Raw genomic sequence first — 24,569 nt, forward strand, 5'->3', positions numbered from 1 at the left:
TGACTTTGCTTTACATGTTTTTGGATGTGATCATTTCATTTTGTTGTACCAAACTATTGAATCCTCTAGTTTAATTCTTTTTTTATTATGAAAAATTGAAAACCTATCCAAATGTGGAGAGAGCAATATAATGATTCCACAAGTACCTAACACTCAGCTTTAACACTTATCATCTCATGTCTCCCTATTCTTTGTTTTTGACTTTCTATTTCAAAATAACTTTAGACTTTCAGAAGGTTGCCAAAAATAGTAGTTTCTGTACGCCTTTCACCCAGCCACCTCCAGTGTTGACATCTTACATAACTGTGGTGCGGTTAGTGAAAGCAAGAAATTATCATGACATACTACTATTAACTAATCTTCAGAACTTATTTGAGTGTGTTGGAAGGTCCCCAAGATGAACTTCAGGTTCAGTGACTTGCTTGAAGTACTCACAGAACTCAGAAAAGCTAATGTACTCATGATCACGGTTTATCACTGCAAAAGGATACAGATTAAAATCAGCAAAGGAAAAGACATATAAAGTGGAGTCCAGGAGAGACCAGGCACGACCTTCCAGTTGTCCGTCCTCTCCCCGTGGAGTTGTATGGACAGCATTTAATTCTCCCTGTGTGGCAACACGCACACTGTACCTATAACCAGGGAAGCTCACCCCAGCCTTGGCATCCAGGGTTATAGGGCATGAGTCATAGAGCCATGGGATGCCGGTGTGGCTGATCTTAGTTACTCAGTCTCCAGCCGCTCCAGAAGCCACACTGATACAGCATGACCCGTGACCCCACGTACATCACATTGTTAGTGTAAACTGCCTGGCGTGGCCCAAGGGCCCAGGTGGACAGAGGTACTCTTTTCAGGCAGGATATCCTAAGAGTTTAGAGGTTAGCTCCCAGGAGCTATCAAGGACCAGTGCTTTCTTTGGAACGTGCAGGGTTTGAAATCCTGCTGAGTTAGTCATTTACTGCACATTGAGCTTTGCCAGTTTTCCCGCTAATATCTTTTTCCTGGTTCAAGATCCATTCCAGGATCCCACACTGCATTTAATTGTCCTGTCTCCTCCAATTGGTACAGTTCCTCAGTCTTTCTTTGTCTTTCTGACCTTGATACTTTGAGGAGTACTGGTGAGGTGTTTTTTTCAGAATGTCCCTCAATTTAGATTGGGGTGTGAGAAGGTATGGGCGACACCTCCCCCAAAAAAGGGACTGGGAGAAGGGCAGAGGGTCTTGGGGTGGCCAGCCATGCTTAGGGACTAAGAGAAATAAATGAGTGGAAATAGAACTTGGAGGGGTCCGGTCAGTGACAGATATGACAGACAGAATGAAACTACCAAGGAAAGGGAAGACAATAATTAACTTTTACTGAGTGCTGGCCATGTGCCTGTGCTTAACGAATATTTTATATTTGTTAATTCAGCCCTCTTAACAGTCTGTAAGGCTGGTACTATTGGAACCTTCGTTTAACAGATGAGAAACTCAGAGATGTTAAGTTACTTTTCCAAGGTCACCCATCTGGTGAGTGGCAGAGCCAGATCCCCTACCCCACCCCCAAGTCTAAAGTCTGCCTGATTTTGTGGCCTGGGCTCCTAACAACCATGCTGTGCTACCTGTAATGATATCCTAACGAGGGGAGAGAGAGGTGGGGAGAAGGAACTTTCATCCCTTGAAATGTGCCAGGCCCTGGGCTAGGTGCTCTGTCTGTTCTCTCATGTTCCAGGACCTACCAGGCATATAGTAGGTGCTTAATGAGTGTTTCTCTCCTTCCTGCTCCTTCCCTGAGCTTCCTGGGCCAAGAGCAGACATGTGGACTCCTGTGTCCCATTTGGCCACTGGCTTCTCTCAAAGCCGTGAATGTGCCCTGGGGCCCACTCTGCCTTACCAGATTGGCTTGGGCCGGGCCACCTGCTGGCAGAGAAGGAGGAAGGAGGAAGGTGGAGGGCCATTTGGCCTCAGCAGGCTTGCAGAATATTTCCGGCAACAGATGGGAAGGCTTGAATGTGGGTGCTTTGCAAAACATTCTCCTGAGCCTCCGTCAGCAAATGCTGATATGCCAATATAAACGTGCAGGCTCCGGCCAGGTGGATGTGGGTTCACATCTCGCTTTTGCCACCTGCTGACTGTGTGCTTTTGGGCAGTAGCTTTGCCTCCTTAAACCTCGGATTCTCCATCTGTAAAACAGAGGTAATGACAGTCCTTGGGGCTGAAACGAGAGAATTCATACAAAGTATTTAGGCCAGTCCCTGGCACAGACACTAAATGTTCAGTAAGAACAGATATCATTACCTATGTCACAGATGTGGAAAATGTGGTTCAGCAAGTTGCCCAGACTTGTGACAAGGAGTGATTGGCAGAGGTGGGGCTTGAATCCAGATCCGGGCACAGAATTAACTCTTTACACGGCAAGCCTGCTACTGACCTTGCAGGGGGAAATGAACAGTTTAGTTCAGGCACACAAAAGGGTGCGCTAGCTGCCTTGGTCCCATGGGAAGCCCTTCCTTGGAGGGGGGAACCCTGGCTAGCTTAGCCGTTGCCAGGCAGCCCAGGAGAGTTGCCAGGGTCCCTCCCTGGGCTCATCTCTCTTTGCAGGTCCTTTCTGGGAAGTGGATGGGCACACTTAATGAGAGGGCCAGATTTGGAAAACAAGCCCAGCCCCGTGTCCTCTCTGGGCGAGTACCAGCCAATCATCAACTCCAGTAACTGTGATGGGCTGAGATGAGGACAGCAGCCACTGGGATGTAAGGGCTCTGTTCTCATGAGGCCCAGCACAAGGGGGCGCCATAAAACAAGGCCCTGGTGGGAGCAGGGTGGTTGGGTTTGATGGGTCTTTGGGAGCCATGGAACATCAAATGGTTTAGGCCACTGCTCAGCCGCAGGTCCAGTTCTGCAAGGGGGCAGGAGTCCTGCTGTGATGGTAGATTTTTTAAAATTTATTTATTTATTTTTTAAAATTAATTTATTTTTGGTTGCGTTGGGTCTTTGTTGCTGTGCATGGGCTTTCTCTAGTTGCGGCGAGCGGGGGCTACTCTTCGTTGTGGTGCGTGGGCTTCTCTCATTGCGGTGGCTTCTCTTGTTGTGGAGCATGGGCTCTAGGCGCATGGGCTTCAGTAGTTGTGGTATGCAGGCTCAGTAGTTGTGGCTTGTGGGCTCTAGAGCGCAGGCTTAGTAGTTGTGGCGCATGGGCTTAGTTGCTCCGTGGCATGTGGGATCTTCCTGGACCAGGGCTTGAACCCGTGTCCCCTGCATTGGCAGGCGGATTCTTAACCACTGTGACACCAGGGAAGTCCCCATGATGGTAGATTTTAACCCGTTGGTTGGCTCCAGAGACTGGTTGGCTTTGGGGATAGGGGTGTGATACTGGGGACGGGGCCATGTCTATAGTGTGTAGATATTCCTCACCCCAGGAGTCATGTCAGTCTATGATGGCCTGCGTCTATAGTGTGTAGATATTCCTCACCCCAGGACTCATGTCAGTCTATGATGGCCTGCATCTGTGTTTATGGGTGGAAGCCAAATCCCTCAAGTTCAGCTGGACAAAAGGAAGGTGAGATAGGTTCCTGAATCTTGTGTCAAAAGGTTAGGATGGCATAGGGACCTCCTAGGAGCCCTTTCTAAGAGCACAGCCTGGCTCTGGTGGAAAAAATGTAGACTTTGCAGACAGACGGCTCTGTGTGAATCTCATCTCTCCCCAGGAATTGTTTTGTGACTTCTGGCAAGTCCTTTAGTTTACCTGAGCCTTGGTTTCTTCATCTGCAAAATGGGGAGGATGATACCAGATTGTTATGAGTGGTGACATTGCTGGCTCTCCATAAATGCAGTGATCATTACTGATACCCATTCACAACTTTTTTGAACACCTACTATGTGCAGAGTCCTGGCTGGGAGTGGTAAAGGTCAGCAGAGTCAGAAGGGGTCCCTGTTTTCATGAGGCTTGGAATTTGGATAATCTCAAGCGTGGTGAGGTTGGCCTGCAAAAGCTCCCTTGGAGCACACACTGCAGAACCAGGGAGGGAGTGTCCCTTCTCCTCCTGAGTTCTGTCTCTCTCCCAGGTTTTGTATTTAGTGCTGGTTTGCCTTTGAAGAGGGTGTCTCCAAACCCAGACCAGGACTTGTGGTCTGGTGGGTGTGAGAGAGTGTGGCCTCAGCAAGAACAGGGCTTGCTGCTGTTGGCTCCCCGTTTAGGGCAGGGTCTGCCATCAGAGCTACTGCTGCAGCCTCGTCCTTCTCCAGGGTCTCCAGGACTGGGTGGTGGCCTGACCTCTGCCTTCAGGGATGAGCTAACTCTCTGGATGCCTGGAATGTGGTGTGTACGAGCCGTGCAGCTCCAGTATGAGTTCTGAAGGCACAAGTGCTAGTAGGGCCCAGGAATACTGACAAAAGCCCAAGAGGCTAAAGGAAAGCTTCTGGACCAAACTGACACCTCTGGGCCAGGGTCAACATTGTAGAGGAAGGATTCAAGTGAGTGATGGTGATGAGAGGGGCTGAACCTGGGAAGAGGCTGGATGTATTGCAGAAAGAAGAAGAGGGAGAAGGGGTTTCTCATTCACTCATTCATTCAACAAACATTTAGTGAGCACCTGCTATGTGCCCTATGCCCCAAGTGGCCAATGCCTTTTCTCAAAACCGTGAGTGGGATGGGGCTGGGATTCTTTTCCCTGGGGCCTAGCTGCCAGCATGGCACAGGCTAGGCCACTTGCTGGCAGGGAAGCAGGAAGGAGGAAGGCCATTTGGGATTCAGCCGTAAACAAGACAGACAAAAATCTCTGCCCTCATGGAGCTGACATTATTGTTAGGAGAGACACACAAGATAAATAAGTAAAATATATGTTAGATGGTGATAAGTGGTAAGGAGGAAAAATAAGGCAGGGAAAGAAGGGACAGGAAGAGTGTAGATGATGAGATTTTAGGAGGGGTGACCAAGGGGACCTGGTTTAGAAAGAGCATGAAAAAGACCTGAAGAAAGCAAGGGAGCGAACTGTGCGGCTCTGTGAGGGAAGAACACTCCCGGCCAGGAAATAGCAGGTGAAAAGGCCGGGGGGCGGGGGGCACATGCCTGGTGGGTGTGAGGCTGGGCTGGCTTGAGCTGCATGAGGAAGAGGAGAGCAGTGGGAAGTAGGGCCGAGGTTAAGAGAGCTGGACGCATAGGACCTTCTAGGTCACAGGAACGACTCTATTGGGAGCCAGACGAGTGACAGATCTGCCTTAGATTTTAACAGGATTTTTAACATCTTAACATTTTGACTGCTCTGTTGAGAATAGGCTGTAGGGGGCAGGGGCAGAACAGGGAGAACAGTAGCAGGAGGCCACTGCAATGATGCAGATGTTTTATTTCCCACTGTGCCCCCAGCACGTGGCATGTTTCCTGGCACAGAGCAGACACTCAACAAATACTTACTGAATGACGTGTGAATTAGCGATGCCCAAATACCAGTTCTCAGACTGGTGCCGTGTAGGCTATATGGAAAAAGTGTAGACAAACAGATCCTGGGCACTGTTGCTGGGGATCCTGATCCAGTAGGTTTCTGGTGGCAAAGAGGAATTTGGCTTTTCAGTACAGTCTGCAGGTAATTCTGGGCAGCAGCGTTGGCCTTCTGTGTCAGTTAGGAATGCTTTTGGCTGCAGGGAAGAGAGACCAACCAGCAATGGCTTAAACAAGAGGGTTTTATTTTTATTTACAAGAATTCTGGAGGAGGATGGCTGCTGGCATTGGCGTGGTCAAATGATGACAGGTCAATGTTTCTGAAATTCTCTTGGCCATTTTCTCATTGTAGCAAGATGGCTGCTGTGGCTCCAGGCATCCCATCATCAAGGTAGGAAGAAGGGAGGAGCAGGGAGTTGTTACCCAGTCTGTCTCTTTTATCAGAAAAACATAAGCTTTCCTAGGAGCCCCTCCCTATAGGCTTTGTCTTAAATTTCACTGGCCATACCTGGTCACATGGTCACCCCAAGCTGTAAAGGAGGCTGTAACAGTGAGACTCTGTATTTACAGCCTCTACAATGGGAGATGGCTGGAGAGAAGGAGTTGGGGCTGACCACTGGGGAGTGAACAAGGGTGTCTGCCATGGCTCCATGGACGACATGGTACTTGAGTTTCCTTCTACTTCTGGGGCTTTGTCTCCATGATTTGCCACCTCTGTGGAGCACCTGTGGGGCCCACAGAGTGAAATCCCAAGCATTCCCTTGGAGGGGCCTACTTCATCCTACTCAGTCTTGCTTCTCCTGTCTGAACAACACACGGGGGACAACTTCTTTGGGGAAGGGGTGGTCTTTATTTAGGGACTGTGCATTTTTAGCATTTCTCTCACCTGGCAGACATTTAAAACAGTATTACCATCTTCTCACTAAGACTGTCACATTTGAGAGACTTTTAGAGCCGCCGCCCCCCACAGGAAAAGGATGATGTCTCTGGTCACTCTCCAACCACCCAATGAGGCATAAGACCAGGATGATCCCTTTCCTCCCACCTTTGGTCCAAGTATCAAAGGGCATCCCAGCGGAAGCTCTTTCTGGCAGTCTTGGGGCGTGAAAGGAAATGCTTCTCTAGCACTGCCCTGCTACCTTGAATGATCGGTTTACAAATGCCAGAGGCAGGGATTTCAGGGGACAAACAGGCCTGGTTTAGTCTCTAAATCTTTAAATATGGGATAGGAGCAAAAGGTTGAAGCATTTGGTCTCGTGTTGGGAAGGGCGTTTTGAGGAAGAATGGGTGAATTCACTGGAGCTGGCCCAGGTGATGATGGAAACCAAATAGGGGGTGGGTCCCAGGTACAGAGGCTGGAAACGGGGACTCCTCAATGGGACCAGTTTGGAAGGGTGGCTGTAGGGTCTTCAAACCGTTTCTTATATTTTCAGAAGCCTATTGGAAATCACTTTATATTTGCTCTTCATAGGCTTCGGGAAAAGGTTTAAAAGAAAAGTTTTGTGGGAGTCTTTGGCTAGAATTGCATCAGTGTGTTAAGAAATGCAGATTGGCGATTACATACATTTCTGGTCACATAACCAACACAATTTGCTAGGCAAGAGCCTTCCCAGGCCTGAGGTCCCTGGGGTGGGTGGAAAATAAGGAGCCCTTTGGGGCTGTGGGGCAGAGACGGCCTCAGGGATGTTTCCAATATTGGCCACCCCTGGACGCTCCAGCCTTGCCGAGTACAGTGTGGGCCGCAGCCCAGCAGTCTAGGAGCTTCTTAGCAATGAGAATCTCAGCCCTCACCCCAAATCTACTGACCCAAAAGCTGGTCTTTTAGCAAGATCCCCAGTAATTTATAGGCACCGTGAAGTTTGAGAAGCACTGTTCTAGCCGTCCAGGAGCGGAAAGGCTGCAGCCCTGGCTAGGTGTGGTTACAGGGCCTGGAGAGGAGAAAATAAAGGCATGGGGGTGGGGAAAGGCTGGCAGAGTCTGAGAAAAAAGCTGTCGTCGTTAGACAGACCCGTCCTCCCCGCAGGCGGCTTGCAGAGCAGGCGTCCCGGGGTGCTCCGCCGAGCTGCCCCACACCGGGCTGCAGAGACCGCCCCAGGCAGGGAAGTTCTCGGAGACCTGGGAGCTGGGCTGCCCAGAGAAGCAGGGCCCCATGGGGCCTGGGCAGAACGGATGGCTTGTCCAGCCAGAGAGGCCCCTGTCCCTTCTCAACTCTGCCAGAAAAATCTTGGCAGAGCTCAGAAGCCCCCTCAGGGAGAGGTGCCTGGTGAAAGTTTTCCCAGCAGTGGCTTCTTCTTGGAGCAGGAGGGATGAGTACTCAGAACGAAAAGGCTGGGCGCTCAGGAGCCCCCATCTTCGGGGGGCTGGGGGGAGGGCGGCCCTCTGGGACGACGCATTTTACAGAAGCGAGTGTGAACATCACAGATGTGTCAAGACCAGGGGCCCAGGGCTGCCGGCTACAGCAGGGCTGCAGGAAGGTGTGGGGACCAGGGGCGGGCTGCAGGGGGCGCTGGAGCTCCAGCAGCCGGCTCTAAAGCGCTCTCTCTTCACTGGTCAGGGTGGTGATTCTGCGCAGGTTTTCCCTGACTTTAATAAATTCGGGGGCATGGTCCTCTTCCTTTTCTGGTGGTTTTTCCAGCTGCAGGAGAGAGAAACAGAGATGTGAAGTGGCTGGGCTAGGGGAATTCCCATTCTCAAAAGCCACTGGGTTTGGACCAAGGGTCGTCTCTGGGGAAACAGAACCGGGATCAGTTTTGCCCCCAGGCCGGTAGCTGGGGGGAACAGAGCATGAGACTTTTCTCCCCGTGAAGCCTGGTTCAGATTGCTAACCTCGTTTCTAAAATGGGAACGCCACCGAGCTCACAGGGCAGTTGAGAGAAGGCAATCAGAATCAGCAGGCAATAGATTGGGCCCATGAGGAAACAGGTTCAGAGAGAGGAAGCCACTGGCCCAAAGTCACACAGCAAAGGGAGTGGCAGGGTGAGGACTCAGGCCAGGGGTGAACCCCTGGTGCCGTCCTCATTTTGCTCAACCTTGTGGTCAGCCGTGGCCGCATGCAGAGCTCCTCCCTGGACCAGGAGACAGTCTTGGAGGCGGCGTGGGCCGGGTCTGGGGGCCCCCACCCACCTGGTTCAGCCGCTGCTGCCGTTTCAGGAGCTCCTGCTCAAAGGGGCACTGCAAGCGCTTGGCCTCCAGTTCCTCCTTCTTCTTCTTGATGAGCTGGTTCCGCCGGCGGTGCTCCAGGACACGCTGCAGCTCCGGCTTGCTGTCCACACCCAGGCCCCTGGGGTGGCGGGAGGAGGGGTTTGTTAGGAGACCCCCAACTTCTCCCCACCCAGGGCTACACCCTGCGCAGACATCAACCTATACCATTACATCGTGCAATCCTCTTGCTAGCCCGGGGAGGTGAAACCATTACTGTCTCATTATACAGGGAAGGGAAGCGAGTCTCCTAGGATTTAAGACGCCGGTCCAAGTCACAGCTAGGAAGGGACTGAATGAGGATTTGCACCTACGCCTGTCTAAGTTCAGAGGCCAGGTTTTATGATATTACTGGTTATTTTCTCAGGATAAGTTTCTAGAGGTAGAGTTGCTGGGTCAGGCGCTTTTAAAAGATTTTGGATACATATTCCCGTCTTGTTCCTTAGAAAAGATTATCCACTTTATACTTCCGTCGACAGTATACAAGAGCATCTGTTTCTCCCTATTGTCACTACCCGATCTTTTTGTATTTGAGAATCTGGTAGGCAAAAAATATCTGGTTTTCCTTTGTTTCTTTGATTGCTAGTCACATGGACCAGCCTTGGAGATGTTTGCCAGCTACTTGCATTTCTTCTTTTGCGACCTAACCATACCTATCTTTTGTTCATTTTTTCCTTATGAATTTATAAGAGATACGTATATATTTTTATCATTTATATTGCAAATATTTCCCCTGATTTGTCTTTAGGCTTTTGTTTAATTGTGGTGATTTTAAATGGGATGACTCTAAAAGGCAACCTGAGAAAATACTTATAATACACAGTCAGCCCTTTGTTTCCGCGGATCAAATCAGTGGTTGGCTGAATCCGTGGATACCGAGGGCTGGCTGTACTATGCCATTTTAAATACATAAGGGACTGGAGCATCTGTGGATTTGGGGTTCTGTGGGGGGTTCTGGAACCAACTCCCTGTGGATACAGAGAGACTACTGTGACTAAGAGGAGGGGGTGGGCACAACACGGAGGATGCAAAATGAGATCTGGGGAAGGTCTGTTGCAGACCACTGAAAACAAGAAGGAAAATCACAGCCAGCGCCAACACCAAAAACGGCCAGTAGAGGGAGCTTCAAAGGCACTGTGGCCTTCATCTTGGTGCTCTGGCCTCGGAGGGGTGGAAAGCTCAGCCTCCCTCTCCCCTTCCCCACAATCCCTCTCAATAATCCAGTCCCAGCCCTGATGCCTCAAGCCTGCCTTGCTCATTGCATGCTCCTGGCCTCCCTGCTCCACTCATACCCCCTCCACGACTGTGACACCCCTGCTTGAGACCCTTCACAGGTCCACGTCTCTTCTGGCCTACCTTACAATCTTTGCTCCAGCCACTCTGAGCTACTCCTGTCTCCTGTCCATTCGCACATGCTTATCCATCTGCTGGGAACACACTTGCTTCTACCGGCCAATGTCCCCCTCCTAAGCTGGCTGACTTGTGCCCACCCTTCGGGCCTTGACCTCATGGAGGAAGTGATGCTATCTTGGAACCCTGCCTGGCGGCTCCTCTGGGGTCACAGGCCCATTTATGCCCCCGTCCAAGCACCCATCCTACCACCTGGTTATGCATCCATCTCCTCTGTGAGGGCAGGAACTGGGTCCCATTCCTTCTTGTAGCCCCAAGTCTGGGCACAGTGCCTCGCACATGGTAAATGCACGTGGAGGGCAGCCACAGGTGGGGAGCTGGGTGGGAGAACAGGGCTTTTGGACCTTCACAGTGTCTGCTGGTGCCCGTGTGGGGCACCCTTTGACCGCCTCAGCCTCTAGGGGCCCCAGGATGACTACCAGGCCTGCCTTTCATGAGGGGCACTTCCCCACACCTCAGCAGGCCTGAGGCAGCCGAGCTCCACTCCCACCTTCTGTGGTTCATGAGCAGCTCTCGGTGCAGTTCCTGGTGGCTCCGGGAGGCCTTCACGGGGTTCAGCAGCTTCTTGGGCTTGATGAGCTCCGGGTTCCACTCTCTGTATTCTGGCCGGGCCATCAGGCCTCCGATGTCCGCCCGCTCCCTCTGGATCTCCGAGTACATGGAGGCTGTAGAAGTGACAGGGGAGTTGGTCAGAGCTGGGCCCACAGTCTCACCCATTCTCGTGGGCACAGCTGAAGGGCAAGGGTTTTGGTGTTAGATGGATCTCAGCTTACTGTGCGGCCCTGGGCAAGCTACTTGCCTTTCCGAGCCTTGGTTTCCTCATTCGTGAGATGGAAATAATTGAGCCTGTGCGCAGAGTTGGAAGGACTGGAGATGATGGCTGTAAAGTGGGTTATAGAAAAGTGCTACTTTTCTTGACCCCTAAAAGTGGGGTCACAAAGTGTATGGGTTGACGCGTGCAAATGTTTTTGGCCTGACTTTGAAAAAAATTTTTTCCCTCCTATAAAAGGAATTCTGTTTCTCGTTGAGCTTGTATCAGAAAAAGAAAAGATATTTAAAAAGAGCAATATGTACTTGTTAGGGATAATTTGGATAAATGCAGTAATCAAAAGAAAATATCACCCCTTATTGTGCAACTTCCCTATCCGTAGTTCCAAATTTCCTCATGGACATGTCCAGCTTTTCACTTTCTCCAGATCAAAGAGGAGGGTATGAAATCCCAGGACTGCCATGTCTAATTACAAAGGGATGGTTGTCATCTTTAGTGCAGATGTCTGACTTCTTGATGGCCTCATTTCCTCCACAGTAGCTTGAAATTTGTCAGTGCACTTGAAATTCAGGCAGAAGGGCCCACTACTCTCCAAGTTGGCTCCATATCCTTGAAATGCCCCGAAGCAAGTACAAGGGTGAGGGTGGGAGTGGGGGTGGGGATTTTTAAGAGAAAGTCTCAAGAGGGTGACACAGCCTGGCCATTAGCTGCATGTAGTATTTAGAGTGAAAATTTAGGCATTGGCTCTGCTCCCTTCATGAGTCCCGCTTTTCTGAGGTTGAGCCTCTACTATACACTAGGCGTTGGCAGTGTCTGGTCTGTTATATAGTAGGCACTCAATAAATATTTGTTGGCAATTGATAATAAAAGCTTTGAGGTTGTACAGATGAGAAAACTGATGCTCAGGGAGGTTGGTCTTAGGGAACCAGTGCTTTAAAGCATGTGGTTTCCATGATGCAACTGAGGGGCTGTGTCCCCACTGCATACATCAGGCTCTAGTCTCCCTCTTAAAAACCACCAACCACCATGTTGCCTGTGGACAGACCCTCACTTCTTCCCTCCCACTGGGAAGAGGATGAAAGCCATTCTCTGCTTGATGAACAGGAGTTCTCCAAGTAAACTAGACAGGGTTGGTGGTCTGTGCAAGAACCTGGAAGTGGGTAATAGGTCAGTGGGGTTGGAAAACACAGGAGGAGGGGGTTTGATAGGGTGCAGATTGCAAGGTAACATGTTAGGGAATGTGGGCATCAGGGAATGTGGGCATCAAAGGGGAGATGATGCTTTGCAAATGGTAGCACTCCAGACACGTGTTTGGTATTTCTATTATTACCTACTGCAGGGTGCTGTTAGGAGGATTAAGTGAGACCCCGTTTGTAAAGATGCTGTGTAAACTGAGAAAAGTGTTAATCTTGCTACATCCAAAATATCTTATAATAATTAAGTGTCAGAGCCTAGAGACAGGGTTGCTAATTTTCTTTCTTGAATTCCCATTCTCAAAACTACTTCTAAAATGAGAATTCTAATTAATTTTCTCTTCTTTTTTCATAAGGCTGTTTTTCAGGTTATATCTTTCTTAATTTTTTGGTCCTTAAAAAATGATTGTGATAGGGTTTAGTAGTTAGTTAAAAATGGGCACTTGACAAAATAAACAGTTGGTTATATCAACTCCCTCCTCCTTTAAAAATGTGGATATTTTCTTAGTCTGAGATTAAGTTGACTGGGAGCCAGTGCGTTAGAATATCTTGATTCAGATTGGAGTTTGGGGAATTTTTCCCCCTTCCACTGCCTTTTCCCATTACCAAGTCTCACCAATCCTTTATCTGAGTAATTCTTAGCTACACTCTTTTCTTCCTATGTGCTCAGCTCTCATCTTACCCAGGCCATTATCACACCACACTAACTGCTTCAGCTCCTTGGCTAGTCATCCTGCCCTTAATTCCTGTGTGCCCCAAACCTTCCAAAGCTTCATAATTTTCATCAGTCACACCATCTTTAAAACAACTAACTGTATGTTGCCAAAGCAATGAGGCAGGAAACAGAAATAAATTATATAACTTTAGGAAAGGAGAGGCCAGAATTAATATTTGCATAAGATATCACTATATGTACCCAGAATTCCCAAATGGATTAACAGAAAAGCTTTTGGAACTAATGAGGAAATTCAAGTGTGGCCAGATACAAAACAGGTCCACAAAACCAAGAGCTCCTGCATAACAGGAATGGCCATTGAGAAAGTACACAATCATACAATTATTCATTCATCCTACCATATGTTAGAGTTTCTATAATCTGTCAGGTATGGTGGTAGACAGAGATGAACTAAACAGGCAAGGCTCCCACTCCCACAGAGCTGACATTCTGCTAGGGAGGCAGACAGCAAACATGTACACAAACCAACAAAAATAAATGATTGCAAATCACGAGGAGCCCGCGCAGGGAATTGGGCGGGGGGGGGGCGGGCGGCGCTAGGATAGAGACTAACCGGAGGACCCTCCTTCAGCCAGGTGCAGCAAGAGGGCCTCTCTGGGAGGTGACCTTTAAGATCTGACGGTTGAGAAGGAAGAGGGAGCCTGTGTGGGGCAGAGGGAACAGCATGTGTGACTCATGTACCTTAAACAAGCTTAGTCTGTTCAGGAAACAAAAAGGCATAGTGTGTCTGGAGTGGCGTGAGGGAGTGACAGGGGGAGAGCATGGAGTGAGGGTGGACGGGTGGTTTCAAGTTGGGGAAAGATCGCCTCTGATTTGATTTTAAGAAGGTCATTCTCACTACTGTGTGGGGGAAAAACTGTGAGCAGGTTTTGGGAATTTCTGATATGACTTTGGTTTCTTTTACTTCCAATGGGCAGCCTCTGTCTTTCCCATTAAATTCCAGAGGAAAAACATCTGATTGGCCAGGCTGCGGACCTTCACTTCAAAGGTCATCAGCAAGCCAATAATGAGTTGGCCACCCCGGGGCCAGTCCTCAGCCCAGCAGGGACCACACAGGATCGTGCTTACAAGGGGGTCCTGCGTTTTCATTTTGCACTGGGCCCTGCAAATTAGGTAGCCAGTCCTGCACCCCAGGTCCAATCAATGACCAGCTCTGGTTCAAGGATCTGCTCTAGGCTTATTTTAAAAAAAAAAAAAAAAAAATCATTGGTGAGGTGTGGCAGATGATGATTTGCTGAGACCAGGGTGGTGTGGTCACTGAGGCAGGAATCCTGAAGGATGTGGCCGGTTCTTCAGCTCAGAGCTGCAAGTTGGGAAGACTGCTGCCCTTGCCAGTTAGTGTTCTAAACTCCAGTAAACACATGTGCGATCCATGGATGTGTGTGTGTGGCCCCCAGGGTTTAGATAGTGCTGAGCCAACCTTCCTGCCTTTAATTTAATTAAAAGAGGCCTCCATGTAGAAGAGCCTCACATAGGTGTTGGAATAAAAGAGGCTGCTCAACAAAGCACAGGAGCTAGGCCAGGAAAATCGGGCTCTCCTGGGGGTCAGCTGAGCCCCCTGAGCAGAGGAGGGGTCCATTCTCAGGGCTGCTCTGGCCAGGTCTCTCAGGCTGCTGGGGTGTCCTCAGAGATCCAAGACTTTTGGGGAGGTGGCCGTGATGGGGCAAAGACGTGAGGTAAGGTGAGCGTAAGGTCATCTCTGAAAAGAAAAAGGTGAACGCCCCAAGGAAGAGCTGGCAGGGAAGAAGATCAATTGAGGAGAAAGTTGAGTAGCTAATGAATGTCCTTCACTGGTTGTCAAAGAAAGGCAGAAAAATGTTGGAGCCATTAGAATCTGGATTGAATGTTGGCTCAGCCCGTTCCTAACCATGGGCAAGTGTACCTATCCTCTGCAGCAGGAGTCCAAAAACTATAGTCTTTGGGTCAAATCCAACCCCTTTGGAACAAAGCCATACCCACTCGTTACTTATTGTGTGCGGCTGCTTCCTCTAGAACAGCAGCGTTGAGTAGGTGTGACAGCTGCTCTTGATCAGCACCCTTCTTCATGAGGTTGTTACAAAACGAAGGAGGTGATACTTGCATGGTGCTTGGCAAGTAAGTGCCTAGCACTGAGTCGAGGACGCAGAAAGTGCTGGCTACTAGAGCTGCCACATACAGCGAGGCAGGTTGTGCACTGAACAACTCCAGGGCCTCACTCCTATAGATGAAACTATGAGTGGGGCCACCTCGTTAGCCGTTATTAATAAGCACTATTAAAGTATCCAACTTCTAGTCTTGGATTGAGCATTCTCATTTTCCTTAAAAACTGTACTAGTTAAATCAGTGGATTTTTAACCCTGGCTGCATACTGACATCATCAGAGGGAGTTTAAAAAATACCAATGTCTGAGTCCTACCCTGGGATTCTGATTTAATTGGCCTGGGAGACAGCCTGGCCTTCGGGATTTTAAAAAACTCCCCAAGGGGGTGGAGACAAGATGGCAGAGTAGAAGGACATGAGCTCACCTCCTCTCATGGAAACACCAAAATCACAACTAACTGCTGAACAACCGTCAACAAAAGAATGCTGGGTGACTGTACCAGCATCCTGGGTGGTGACCGAGACCCAGAGAGTGGGAGCTGTCAGATGTTGCATCGCATCATGGGAGAGGACTTTGCAAGATGGCAGAGGAGGCGGAGGACATGGAGTTCATCTCTCCCCACAGACACATCAAGAATACATCTACAAATGGAACAAGTCTCACAGAGCACCTGCTGAACACTAGCAGAGGACCCCCCAGACACCTGAAAGGATAAGAAAGACCCCCACATAACCGGGTAGGACAAACGTAAGAAGGGAAAAGGAAGAGGAGAGGAAGCGGGACGGGACCTGTGCCCCTGGTGGGGAGCTGAAGGTGAGGAGAGGTTGATGCATCTGGGGAAGGCCCCTCACCAGCGGGGAGATCAGCTGGGACAGAAGGGGAGCCTCGGGGGCTTGGAGGAGAGCCCAGCAACGAGTCTGTGGCTGTCAGGACAGAGAGAGACCTACACAGATGGTCCGTGCCACAGCCCTGCATGCCCCAGCCTGAGACGGGTGTCCACCGGTGTGCACGGGGGCTGGGGGATGGAACGTGGGGTTTGGAGAGCAGACCTGGGGAGGGGACTGCTGTTGGCCGTGAGAAGACAGCCTGAGGGGATAGGACTGAGGAGCTCCTGCCCTGGGTGGCCTGCTCTCCCTGAGCGCTGCCTCGGCTCCTTCCTGCCTGATGGGCTCGTGTGCTCTGGCACGCTCTGGAGCAGACTCTGGTGGGGGGGGACACACGCAGAGGTGGGGCTGAAACCACAGCCAAGTGCTGTGTGACTAAGGGGCCAGGGGCCCTGTGACTAAGGAAGAAGAGCTGAAGTCTCTCCTTGCGGCTGTGTGAACCATGCAGATACACATCCACTGACGGCTTCCTAAATTCAGCACCTGCGAAACATCAGAAAGGACAGCAAGTGCTCCTGCAGCTGGGACGGGTCTGGCTTTAGCAGCCGTGGGCTCTGTGGGCACATACACGTGGGGGCTGGGCCAGGCCAGAGTCTGAGCTGCCTCCACAGCTCCCACCACAGGTCCAGGTGCACGACTACTGCAGTCCTGGGACCTGACCTCAGTGGACCTGCACCGGTGGCCTGGTGAAAACAACATGTGAGAGTCAACAAGGCCAGTTGCTGGCATACCCGCAGTTAAGGTGGGACGGAGAGCAGTGCCAGCAACAGTGTACTTTGTGAGCCTGTACACAGGCAAAAGGGGACACAACAGAGCGTGTTCACAGGTGAACAGCTCCAGAGGAGGACTACGCAATGGCTTCTCTCCCAGTGGGAGTTCTCCAATCCCACTCACCTCACACCGCAGATCAGAGACACAGCTAAGAAACAGATTTAGGGGCCTCTACTCCAACAACTAGGGAGCGGACTCTGCCCCTGACAGGGCAGTGACAACCACAGAGCAAAGGGGAGGCCCCACGCAATAGCCAGGGCAGGCTCTGGTCACCAGAACACCAGTCAAACCCCCTATCAAGGGGATAATGGCACAAGCCTCAGGACCAACCTCACCAGGGGGCAGACACCAGAAGCAAGAGGAACTATGATCCTGCAGCCTGCGAAAAGGAGACCACAAACGCAGTAAGTTAGACAAAATGAGATGATAAAGAAATATGTTGCAGGTGAAGGTGCAAGATAAAAACCTATAAGAACTAAATGAAGAGGAGATAGGCAATCTACCTGAAAAAGAATTCAGAGTAATGACAGTAAAGATGTTCCAAGATCTTGGAAAAAGAATGGAGGCACAGATCAAGAAGATACAAGAAATGTTTAAAAAAGACCTAGAAGAACTAAAGAACAAACAATCAGTGATGAACAACACAATAAGTGAAATGAAAAATACACTAGAAGGAATCAATAGCAGAATAACTGAGGCAGAAGACCAGATAAGTGAGCTGGAAGGCAGAATGGAGGAAATCAGTGCCACAGAACAGAATAAAGAAAAAAGAATGAAAAGAAATGAGGAAAGTCTCAAGGCCTCTGGGACAACATTAAATGCAACAACATTCAAATTATAGGGGTCCCAGAAGAAGAAGAAAAAGAGAAAGAGCCTGAAGAAATATTTGAAGAGATTATAGTCAAAAACTTCCCTAACATGGGAAAGGAAATAGTCACCCAAGTCTAGGAAGTGCACAGAGTTCCACACAGGATAAACCCAAGGAGGAACATGCCAAGACACATATTAATCAAACTAACAAAAATTAAATACAAAGAAAAAATATTAAAAGCAACAAGGGAAAAGCAACAAATGCCACACAAAGGAATTCCCATAACGTTATCAGTTGATACTGATAAACTCTGCAGGCCAGAAGGAAGTGGCAGGATGTATTTGAAGTGATGAAAGGGAAGAGCCCACAACCAAGAAAACTCTACCCAGCAAGGCTCTCATTCAGATTTGACGGAGAAATCAAAAGCTTTACAGACAAGTTAAGAGAATTCAGCACCACCAAACCAGCATTACAACAAATGCTAAAGGAAATTCTCTGGGGGTGGGGGAGAGAGGCCACAACTGAAAAAAGAAAATCACAAATGGGAAAGCTCAATGGTAAAGGCAAAAATACAGTAAAAGCAGGAAATCATCTATATACAAGTATGATATCAAAACCAGTAACTGTGAGAAGAGAGTACAAATGCAGGAAATGGGAATTACATTTGAAATTAAGAGACCAGCAACTTAAAACAACCTTGTGTGTGTGTGTGTGTGTGTGTGTGTGTGTGTGTGTGTGTGTGTATATATAGACTGCTTTAGCCAAACCTCATGGGAAAGGCAAACCAAAAACCTATAATAGATACACACACAAAAAAGAAAAAGCAACCCAAATACAACACTAAAGATGGTCATCAAACCACAAGAGAACAAAAGAAGAAGGGAAGAAAAACCTACAAAAACAAACCCAAAACAATTAAGAAAATGGTAATAGGAACATACATATCGATAATTACCTTAAATGTAAATGGATTAAATGCTCCAACCAAAAGACACAGACTGGCTGAATGGATACAAAAACAAGACCCATATATATGCTGTCTACAAGAGACCCACTTCAGATCTAGGGACACATACAGACTGAAAGTGAGGGGATGGAAAAAGATATTCCATGCAAATGGAAATCAAAAGAAAGCTGGAGTAGCAATTCTCATATCAGACAAAATGGACTTTAAAATAAAGACTATTACAAGAGACAAAGAAGGACACTACAAAATGATCAAGGGATCAATACAAGAAGAAGATATAACAATTGTAAATATATATGCACCCAATTTAGGAGCGCCTCAATATATAAGGCAAATGCTAACAGCCATAAATGGGGACATCAACAGTAATACAATAATAGCAGGGGGCTTTAACACCCCACTTAAACGAATGGATGTATCATCCAGACAGAAAATTAATAAGGACACACAGGCCTTAAATGACACATTAGGTCAGACAGACTTAATTGACATACATAGGGCTTTCCATCTGAAAGCAGCAGAATACGCTTTCTTCTCAAGTGCACACGGAACATTCTCCAGGATAGATCACATCTTGGATCACAAATCAATCCTTGGTATTTTAAGAAAATGAAATTATGTCAGCATGTTTTCCAACTGCATGCTATGAAATTAGAAATCATGCTAATAAATTAGAAATCTATTGTATTAGAAATCAATTACAGGGGAAAAACTGTAAAAAACATAAACACATGGAGGCTAAACAATATGTTACTAAATAATCAATTGATACACTGAAGAAATTAAAGCGGAAATAAAAAAAATACCTAGAGACAAATGACAGTGAAAACACAACGATCCAAAACCTATGGGATGCAGCAAAAGCAGTTCTAAGAGGGAAGTTTATAACTATACAAGCCAACCTCAAGAAACAAGAAACATCTCAAACAAACAACCTAACCTTACACCTAAAGCAATTAGAGAAAGAACAGCAAACAAAACCCAAAGTTAGTAGAAGGAAAGAAATCATAAAGATCAGAGCAGAAATGAATGAAATAGAGATGAAGAAAACAATAGAAAACACATCAATGAAACTAAAAGCTAGTTCTTTGAGAAGATTAACAAAATTTATAAACCTTTAGCCAGACTCATCAAGAAAAAAAGGGAGAAGGTTCAAATCAATAAAATTAGAACTCAATAAGGAGAAGTTACAACTGACACCACAGAAATACAAAGGATCATAAGGGACTACTACAAGCAACTCTATGCCAATAAAATGGACAACCTGGAAGAAATAGACAAATTCTTAGAAAGGTACAACCTTCCAAGACTGAACCAGGAAGAAACAGAAAATATGAACAGACCAATCACAAGTACTGAAATTGAAACTGTGATTAAAAATCTTCCAACAAACAAAAGTCTAGGACCAGATGGCTTCACAGGCAAATTCTATCAAACATTTAGAGAAGAGCTAACACCTATCCTTCTGAAACTCTTCCAAAAAACTGCAGAGGAAGGAACACTCCCAAGCTCATTCTACAAGGCCACCATCACCCTGATGCCAAAACCAAAGATATCACAAAAAAAGAAAATTACAGGCCAATATCACTGCTGAACATAGACATAAAAATCCTCAACAAAATACTAGCAAACTGAATCCAACAACACATTAAAAGGATCATACACCATGATCAAGTGGGATTTATCCCAGGGATGCAACGGTTCTTCAGTATCTGCAAATTAATCAGTGTGATACACCAACATTAACAAACTGAAGAATAAAAACCATATGATCATCTCAATAGATGCAGAAAAAGCTTTTGACAAAATTCAACACCCATTTATGATAAAAAACTCTCTAGAAAGTGGGCATAGAGGGAACCTCCCTCAACATAATAAAGGCCATATACAACAAACCCACAGCAAGCATCATTCTCAATGGTGAAAAACTGAAAGCATTTCCTCTAAGATCAGGAGCAAGACAAGGATGTCCACTCTCGCCACTTTTAGTTAACATAGTTTTGGAAGTCCTAGCTGTGGCAACCAGAGAAGAAAAAGAAATAAAAGGAATCCACATTGGAAAAGAAGAAGTAAAACTGTTACTGTTTGCAAGATGACATGAGACTCTACATAGAAAGTCCTAAAGATGCTACCAGAAAACTACTAGAGGTCATCAATGAATTCAGTAGTTTCAGGATACAAAATTAATGCACAGAAATCTCTTGCATCTGTACGCTAACAACGAAAGATCAGAAAGAGAAATTAACATTCCCACCCACGGCAATCTACAGATTCAGTGCAATCCCTATCAAATTACCAATAGCATTTTTTACAAAACTGGAACAAAAAATTCTAAAATTTATATCGAAACACAAAAGACCCCAAACAGCCTAAGAAATCCTGAGAAAGAAAAGTCGAGCTGGAGGAATCAGACTCCCTGATCAGACTATACTACAAGACTATACTACAATAATTAAAACAGCATGGTACTGGCACAGAAACAGAAATATAGATCAATGGAACATGATAGAAAGCCCAGAAATAAACCCACACACATACGGTCAACTAATCTACAACAAAGGAGGCAAGAATTTACAATGGCGAAAAGACATTAATAAATAGTGCTGGGAAAACTGGACAGCTACATGTAAAAGAATGAAATTAGAATACTCCCTAATACCATACACAAAAATAAACTCAAAATGCATTAAAGACCTAAAGGTAAGACCAGATACTGTAACTCTTACCGGAAAACATAGGCAGAACACTCTTTGACATAAATCATAGCAATATCTTTTTCAATCTGTCTTTTAGAGTAATGACAATAAAAACAAAAATAAACAAATGGGACCTAATTAAAGTTAAAAGCTTTTGCACAACAAAGCAAACCATAAACAAAATGAAAAGACAACCCACAGAATGGGAGAAAACATTTGCAAACGATGCAGCTGACAAGGGATTAATCTCCAGAATTTACAAACAGCCCATGCAGCTCAATATCCAAAAAACAAACAAGCCAATCAAAAAATGGGCAGAAGACATAAATAGACATTTCTCCAAAGAAAACATACAGATTGCCAAGAGGCACATGAAAAGATACTCAACATCACTAATTATTTGAGAAATGCAAATCAAAACTACAATGAGTTGTCCCCTCACACTGGTCAGAATGGCCATCATCAAAAAGTCTACAAACAATAAATGCTGGAGAGGGTGTGGAGAAAAGGGAACCCTCCTGCACTGTGGGTGGGAATGTAAATTGGTGCAGCCACTATGGAAAACAGTATGGAGGTTCTGCAAAAAACTAAAAATAGAAATACCATATGATCCAGCAATCCCACTCCTGGGCATATATCTGGTGGAAACCATAATCCAGAAAGATACATGCACCCCAGTGTTCATAGCAGCACTATTCACAGTAGCCAAGACATGGAAGCAACCTAAATGTCCATTAACAGAGGAATGGACAAAGAAGATGTGTTATATATATACAATGAAATATTACTCAGCCATAAAAAGAATGAAATAATGCCATTTGCAGCAACATGGATGGACCTGGAGATTATCATCCTAAGCAAAGTAAGTCAGACAGAGAAAGACAAATATCATATGATATGTGGAATCTTAAAAAAATAATGATACAAATGAACTTGTTTACAAAACAGAAACAGATTCACAGATTTAGAAAACAAACTTATGGTTACCTGAGGGGGAAAGGGCAGGGGAGGGATAAATTGGGAGTTTGGGACTGACACATACACACTACTACATTCAAAATAGATAACTAGGGGCTTCTCTGGTGGCGCAGTGGTTGAGAATCCACCTGCCAATGCAGGGGACACGGGTTCGAGCCCTGGTCTGGGAGGATCCCACATGCTGCGGAGCAACTGGGCCCGTGAGCCACAACTACTGAGCCTGCGCGTCTGGAGCCTGTGCTCCACAACGAGAGAGGCCGCGATAGTGAGAAGCCCGCGCACCGTGATGAAGAGTGGCCCCCGCTTGCCACAACTAGAGAAAGCCCTTGCACAGAAACGAAGACCCAACACAGCCAAAAATAAAATAAATAAATAATTTTTTAAAAAAAAGATAATAAGGACCTACTGTATAGCGCAGTGAACTCTGCTCAATATTCTGTAATAACCTAAATGCGAAAAGAATTCGAAGCAGAATGGATATATGCATATGTATAACTGAATCACTTCGCTGTACACCTGAAACTAACACAACATTGTAAATCAAGTATACTCCAATATAACATAAAAATAAAATTAAAAGCTCCCCAAGTGATTCCAGTAGTAAACCAACTTTGTAAAGCATAGAGTTAAAAAAAAAAAAAAATCAGGCTTTTTTGCTTTGGCCTGAGTGATTGCAGCTGCCTGGTTGGCCTGGCTCTCGTGGCAGGGCTGATTAAGGTCACAGTGCTTAGCAGCTTTGTGACCTTGGATGGGTATTTAACTTCCTGGACCCTTCTCTTCTGTAAAATCAAGGTGCTATGAAGATTGGACAAGCTAAAGTGATGGGCATGGGGTAGAGGCAGCCAGTAGGTGACAGGTAAATTGAGTGTCTTGCTTGACTACGAGATGGGCAAATAATTCTCACTTAACTTGCAGACTGTGGGACTGACCTCGTCTTTGGAGGAGGCTGGGTAATAATAGCTCAGAGGAGAGATTGGGAGCTTCCTGCTTGGTTCTTCCCTGGCTCTGCTGATGACCCTGGAGGTCCTACAGCTCCTCCCCTGAGGCTCCACACATGTCAGCCCAGTGCCAGACAAGGCTCAGCTAGGATCACTAATTTCTCCCAGGGTGAGTTCATCGGGCCACTGGGGCTGATGAACTATGTGGCTAATGCTAGGGTGGCAACTTTGAAACCAAACACTGGCGCCCCGCTGGCCACAGGAGAGCAATAAGGAGAGATGGAAGGGAAGTGGTGCTGATGGAGACCAGGTCCCAGTTCATCCTGAGGATGCCTATGGGACCCTAAGCTAAGGCTTAATGTCCCCTTCATCTGCCTTTCCCCTGCCCTGGTGGTTCTGGTTTTGTCTTTGATGGCATCAGTTATAACAAATGACACATGAGGCAGTAAAGCAAAGTGGTTTAGGCAGATGTTTTGGAGGCGCCAGACTGTGTTTGAATCATCATGGTACCCCCCTTCCTAGCTGTGTGACGTTGGGCAAGAAGCTTAACCTCTCTGAGCCCCTTTACAGTGGGAATAATGGTAGAATCTATCCACGGGGCTGTTTGGAGGGTGAAATGGTATAATGTGCATGATGTGGTTAGCCCAGTGCCTGGCAGTCGTACTCCTCCTGTCCTGAGGGACCTGTGTTGAGCACTTGACATTTGATGAAGGCTCACTCACCTGCATCTGGATCTCACAATCACCCCAGGAGGCAGCCAGTGGTACTATTTTATTATTCCCATTTTCTAAATGAGAAAACTGAGGCTCAGAGAGGCCAAGATACTTGTCCAAAGATACACAAAATAAATGGCAAAGCCAGAACCTTTAGACCCCAGATTCAGTGCTCTTCCTACCACTCCACTGTCTTCTAGGTGCAATGCGTCTTTCAGTCAACAAAGCAGGTTTACATCCCTTTTCTCTCTCTGGACACTTGAGAAACCCCAATAAAGAGGCAGTGTGAGCCCTTTACATAGATGAGAAAATGGAGGGTGGTAACTGGAGTACTCCTCGCCCTCTCACTGGGGAGCCCCAGCCGGGCCCTAGCTACTTTGGGTTTAAGCCAGAATCCACAGGCCTGTCTGCCCATTGCTGGTTTTTGTTAGGAGGGGACCAGCTGATGGTGTTTCCTCCCGAGGGTGTTGGTCAAAGTCTTCACTCCTCTGCCCTCCCTCCCCCTGCCCTTGTTCCTTATTACTGTTCAAGCTGCTGCGTTTAGAACACAACCAGGGATCTTCTTGGTTCAACATTTCATGGGGTGGAGGGGCAGAGGAGAAGAGATCCTTTTAAAATAACTACTGACCAAGGAAAAGAGGCATTCAGTAAAAGTGACAAGCGTGGCCACAGGATTTCCTAACCCTTCTTGCTTTTTTCCTCCCAGTGGGGAAAGTACCAATTCGTATTTCACCGGCCAGCAACCAAAGAACAGGGTATCTGGGAACCTCCTCCACATCTCCAGCTGCCCGTGGCCAATGCCTACAAGCCCCTGTCAGAGCTGCCTGTTCACTGGGATGCAACCTCCCCACACCATGAGAAACTGACTCGAGACAAACTTCCTGAACATGTTGCCTTGGGTCCACTGTGACCTCCTAGTTTGTGAGAAGGTCTGGGAGGGCATTCAGGGTTTCAAGTCAGTTCCATAGCAGAGCCCCGGGCTGGACATGGAAGGTCGCTAGCGAGGTTGGTGGGGA

At 47.2% G+C, this 24,569-nt stretch overlaps 1 protein-coding gene across 4 annotated transcripts in view; it reads right to left on the reverse strand.

The window, feature by feature from the left end:
- Positions 1-5,632: 5,632 nt before the first annotated feature.
- The window catches only part of FAM107A (family with sequence similarity 107 member A), an 82,641-nt gene continuing 63,704 nt past the window's right edge, over positions 5,633-24,569 (reverse strand). For all 4 annotated transcript variants that reach the window (XM_036870014.1, XM_036870012.1, XM_036870013.1 and 1 more), the window contains 3 exons: positions 10,508-10,682; positions 8,533-8,689; positions 5,633-8,044 (listed from right to left, as the gene is read on the reverse strand). In XM_036870014.1, coding sequence (XP_036725909.1) covers positions 7,937-8,044; positions 8,533-8,689; positions 10,508-10,677 — 435 coding nt within the window. In that variant the 5' untranslated portion in view covers positions 10,678-10,682 and the 3' untranslated portion in view covers positions 5,633-7,936. The remainder of the gene's footprint in view (positions 8,045-8,532; positions 8,690-10,507; positions 10,683-24,569) is intronic.

This window comes from Balaenoptera musculus, chromosome 11, assembly GCF_009873245.2.
Source record: "Balaenoptera musculus isolate JJ_BM4_2016_0621 chromosome 11, mBalMus1.pri.v3, whole genome shotgun sequence".
Classification (NCBI taxonomy): Eukaryota; Metazoa; Chordata; class Mammalia; order Artiodactyla; family Balaenopteridae; genus Balaenoptera; species Balaenoptera musculus.